General features: G+C 44.1%; 1 protein-coding gene across 2 annotated transcripts in view; it reads left to right on the top strand.

The window, feature by feature from the left end:
- Positions 1-2,462, top strand: part of rnpepl1 (arginyl aminopeptidase like 1) — a 19,622-nt gene extending 17,160 nt beyond the window's left edge. For both annotated transcript variants that reach the window (XM_078244851.1, XM_078244852.1), the window contains exon 13: positions 1,391-2,462. In XM_078244851.1, the coding sequence (XP_078100977.1) occupies positions 1,391-1,687 (297 nt within the window). In that variant the 3' untranslated portion in view covers positions 1,688-2,462. The remainder of the gene's footprint in view (positions 1-1,390) is intronic.
- Positions 2,463-5,000: the final 2,538 nt, after the last annotated feature.

Here is a 5,000-nt window from a genome sequence, read left to right as displayed (position 1 = left end):
GTGATGCTCTGCCAGGCCTCTACTGCAACTGTCTTCAGTTCCTGCTTGTTCTTGGGGCATTTTCCCTTCAGTTTTGTCTTCAGCAAGTGAAATGCATGCTCAATCGGATTCAGGTCAGGTGATTGACTTGGCCATTGCATAACATTCCACTTCTTTCCCTTAAAAAACTCTTTGGTTGCTTTCGCAGTATGCTTGGTCATTGTCCATCTGCACTGTGAGCGCCGTCCAATGAGTTCTGAAGCATTTGGCTGAATATGAGCAGATAATATTGCCCGAAACACTTCAGAATTCATCCTGCTGCTTTTGTCAGCAGTCACATCATCAATAAATACAAGAGAAGCAGTTCCATTGGCAGCCATACATGCCCACGCCATGACACTACCACCACCATACTTCACTGATGAGGTGGTATGCTTTGGATCATGAGCAGTTCCTTTCCTTCTCCATACTCTTCTCTTCCCATCACTCTGGTACAAGTTGATCTTTGTCTCATCTGTCCATAGGATGTTGTTCCAGAAATGTGAAGGCTTTTTTAGATGTTGTTTGGCAAACTCTAATCTGGCCTTCCTGTTTTTTGAGGCTCACCAATGGTTTACATCTTGTAGTGAACCCTCTGTATTCACTCTGGTGAAGTCTTCTCTTGATTGTTGACTTTGACACACATACACCTACCTCCTGGAGAGTGTTCTTGATCTGGCCAACTGTTGTGAAGGGTGTTTTTCTTCACCAGGGAAAGTATTCTTCGGTCATCCACCACAGTTGTTTTCCGTGGTCTTCCGGGTCTTTTGGTGTTGCTGAGCTCACCGGTGCGTTCTTTCTTTTTTAAGAATGTTCCCAAACAGTTGATTTGGCCACACCTAATGTTTTTGCTATCTCTCTGATGGGTTTGTTTAGATTTTTCAGCCTAATGATGGCTTGCTTCACTGATGGTGACAGCTCTTTGGATCTCATATTGAGAGTTGACAGCAACAGATTCCAAATGTAAATAGCACACTTGAAATGAACTCTGGACCTTTTATCTGCTCCTTGTAAATGGGATAATGAGGGAATAACACACACCTGGCCATGGAACAGCTGAGCAGCCAATTGTCCCATTACTTTTGGTCCCTTAAAAAGTGGGAGGCACATATACAAACTGTTGTAATTCCTACACCGTTCACCTGATTTGGATGTAAATACCCTCAAATTAAAGCTGAAAGTCTGCAGTTAAAGCACATCTTGTTCGTTTCATTTCAACTCCATTGTGGTGGTGTATAGAGCCAAAAAGATTAGAATTGTGTCGATGTCCCAATATTTATGGACCTGACTGTACATTTAAGCATGTGTTAGCATGTTAGCATCTGCTGCTACTGCTACTCAGAGGGTTACCACATCTTGTTTTCTGTCTCAGACGTCCAGGATGTACACGGTGCCGCTGTACGACGACCTGGTTGCCGGGGTGATGAAGTGCGTTGCCGTGGAGATTTTCAGCCAGACTCAGCACCGCCTGCACCCGAACCTCAGACGGACGTTACAGCAAATTCTGTTCCAGATCGCCCCGGCCAATCAGAACGGCCCTGCTCTGTCCGCCCCGCCCCCCTCGCCCTCCGTCTTCACGCAGCCGCAGCCCGCCGCCACGGCAACCGCCTCCGCTGCTGCCGGGACGCCGGCCGCCATCGCTCTGCGGGACGTCAACGTTTCGGCGTGACAGAGAAAGGAAGCTGTTGCCGGGGGTGACGGCTCCAGCTGACTGCGAGCTACAGGACGTTCCCTCCAGAGACAGGTTCCCTGAGACGGCTCCTCTGATTGGACGACAGCCCTGACACAGTTTTTAGTTTGGTTGTCACTAGGGCTGGGTACCGACCGCCTCCTTAGCAACCAGTTTCTAAAAATGCCTCGTCATTTAATCTCAGTGAGTGAGCCAATCAGCACGCAGCATGCTTCTACCAAGCTTGTGTGTGTGTGTGTGTGTGTGTGTGTGTGTGTGTGTGTGTGTGTGTGTGTGTGTGTGTGTCTGTGTGTGTGTGTGTGTGTGTGTGTCTGTGTGTGTCTGTGTGTGTGTGTGTGTGTGTGTGTGTGTGTGTGTGTGTGTGTGTGTGTGTGTGTGTGTGTGTGTGCGCGTGGAGGGGGGGATGCCACGGCCCAGCGACGTGTAGTTACATTTTTTCAGGGAAGACGTTGTTCAGTACGTCTCAACGTACTCACAGCGTTGATTTAACGCAGGAGCAGCAATCTGCCTTAATCATGGCTGTGATTGGCTGGCTGACGTCACATGTCATAGAGACACAGGAAGAACTCTCCGTTACACAGAGACGCTCATGCAGTCACAGCTGGGACAGACATTTATATTATGTTGTTTTATAAAAGTAGCCTTCAGGAACTGGTATCAATACCCAGCTCTGTGTGTGTGTGTGTGTGTGTGTGTGTGTGTGTGTGTGTGTGTGTGTGTGTGTGTGTGTGTGTGTGTGTGTGTGTGTGTGTGTGTGTGTCGTCTCGTGTGTGTGTGTGTCTGTGTCTCTCTCTGTGTGTGTGTGTCTGTGTGTGTGTGTGTGTGTGTCTCTGTGTGTGTGTGTCTCTCTCTCTGTGTGTGTGTGTGTGTGTGTGTCTCTCTCTCTGTGTGTGTGTGTGTGTGCGTGTGTGTGTGTGTGTGTGTGTGTGTGTGTGTGTGTGTGTGTGTGTGTGTGTGTGTGTGTGTGTGTGTGTGTGTGTGTGTGTGTGTGTGTGTCTCGTGTGTGTGTGTGTGTGTGTGTGTGTCTCTGTGTATGTGTGTGTGTGTGTGTGTGTGTGTGTCTGTGTGTGTGTGTGTGTGTGTGTGTGTGTGTGTGTGTGTGTGTGTGTGTGTTACCCAGCTCTAGTTTTTAAACGTCGTGCATTGACCTGGAACTTGAAATGAGACGAACACGGTCAGATGTGTCTCTGTGGACTGAATGTTAACTCATCTCATATATGATGATGATGATGATGATGACGATGATGATGATGATGACTCATCTCCACCCTGAGCACAGGAACAGTTACCGCTAAATTCAGGTTGTGTTTTTAGACACTTTGTGATATTTTCATGTCCTACGATGATGCGTTCAAGGGTCCCGGTGAACTCTGAACTCTGAATGATGCATTCACTGTCCCAGAGCCGGCTCGTTGTTTTTAACAAACTGCTGCCTTTGTTTTCTGCAGAAATAACTTTAATAACTTTATAACATGTAGCTCAAAACAGACAGAGATTCATCTTCTACACAGAAACTAGTTTGATTTTTAACTCCTTAAAGGGCGTCTTTCACCCTGGACTCTCTGTCTCCATGTCTCTGTGTCTGAGTGTCTGACATTATTATGGGATGGATCCCTACAGAGATAGACCTTTTAGTTAAAGAGTAAGATCCTTTTAGTTTAACATGAAACAGCCCCGAAATCACCATCACCAAACCCACCAGACTCCATGTAAATAATCAGGACTTTTATCATCGTAAAACACACTTCATTCAAAGTGGACAGAAACTAAATAAAACTACCAAAAGCCGTCTTGGTTCATCTTTCCACTGTTCCAACAATCACCACTCTGGTTTGGTTGAAATAAACCCTTAATTCATCTATTTACATGTGGAGATATGCTGGCTCTATACACGCTAAAAGTCCTGATTATTTACATGGAGTCTGGTGGAGATATGCTGGCTCTATACACGCTAAAAGTCCTGATTATTTACATGGAGTCTGGTGGAGATATGCTGGCTCTATACACGCTAAAAGTCCTGATTATTTACATGGAGTCTGGTGGAGATATGCTGGCTCTATACACGCTAAAAGTCCTGATTATTTACATGGAGTCTGGTGGAGATATGCTGGCTCAAAAAGTTAAAAGTCCTGATTATTTACATGGAGTCTGGTTGGTTTGGTGATGGGGATTTCAGGGCTGTCAGTAATACTGGACCAGATCAGTCACTTAGACACAAACACATGGAAGAATAGGGTTTCTAATTTCTACCTCCTGTTTGTGACTGATGCTAACAACCCTGCAGACCATGACTCGGGTCTCCACACTGAACAGTGACTCAGCAGTTTCCACCGGCGTGGCCTTAATGCTGCGTTCACTGCAGCCGGGAACTGAGACGTTCAGCTCTGAGGTTGATTCTGTTTTTCCTTCAGCAGCAATGAAAATACAGTAAAGAAAATAGTATTTTATTTATTTCTTCTGGGATCTGAAGCTGAAACGTCCCACTGTTCCCAGCTGTCAGTGAACGCCTCTTGACTTTGTAATGAATGTTGGACTACAAATAAACACTTGAAACTACAGATGGTGGTGTCTCTCCAGGATGTGTTGGTTGAATGTTCAGATCCTTTTATTTTAGACTTTTATTTTGAAGGGACAGTCACAACAGCAGCATTAAAAGATTATATTTTAAATCCGAAAATTTAAAGTCGGACATTTTCATAATAATGCTGTCAGCAGTTTCCATACACAAAATGTAACCGGAAGATAATGTGGCGTGGCCTTCAAAATAAAAGCGGGAAAATGCAGCGTAAGTAAAATCCCATGAAATGCAGTTTGAAACATTCAGACGATCCAGAAACAGAATATATTACAGAAAATATACTATTATATATATAATATATAATATATTACAGAAAACCTTCAAAGCAAACTTGTGATGAACCTATTGTAAGTAGGTTGGAGCAGTATGACTGTTGAATATAAAGACTGTAATGTCGGTTTACTGCAGACTAATGGGAGATCATATCAATATAATACAATAAGGATAGATAAATATATACTTTATTCATCCTGAGGGAAATCTTAGGCATCCAGTAGCTTAGACAACCATAACACAACAAACACACATACACACATATATCTCACATACATATAAATCACTCACACAAATGTAAAGAATAACAATTTGAGGTCTGGCATGGACTGACCATGTGATGGTGGTGGAAAAGGGAACAGTGCAATAGCTTGTTATATATTAACTATGACTATGAGAGGACAATAATGTAAATATAATAGAATTGCTTGACAAATAAGA

This window comes from Sander vitreus, unplaced genomic scaffold (assembly GCF_031162955.1).
Source record: "Sander vitreus isolate 19-12246 unplaced genomic scaffold, sanVit1 ctg314_0, whole genome shotgun sequence".
Taxonomy (NCBI): domain Eukaryota; kingdom Metazoa; phylum Chordata; class Actinopteri; order Perciformes; family Percidae; genus Sander; species Sander vitreus.
The sequence above is the reverse complement of the archived record's forward strand: the minus strand, read 5'-3'. Positions and strand labels throughout refer to the sequence as shown.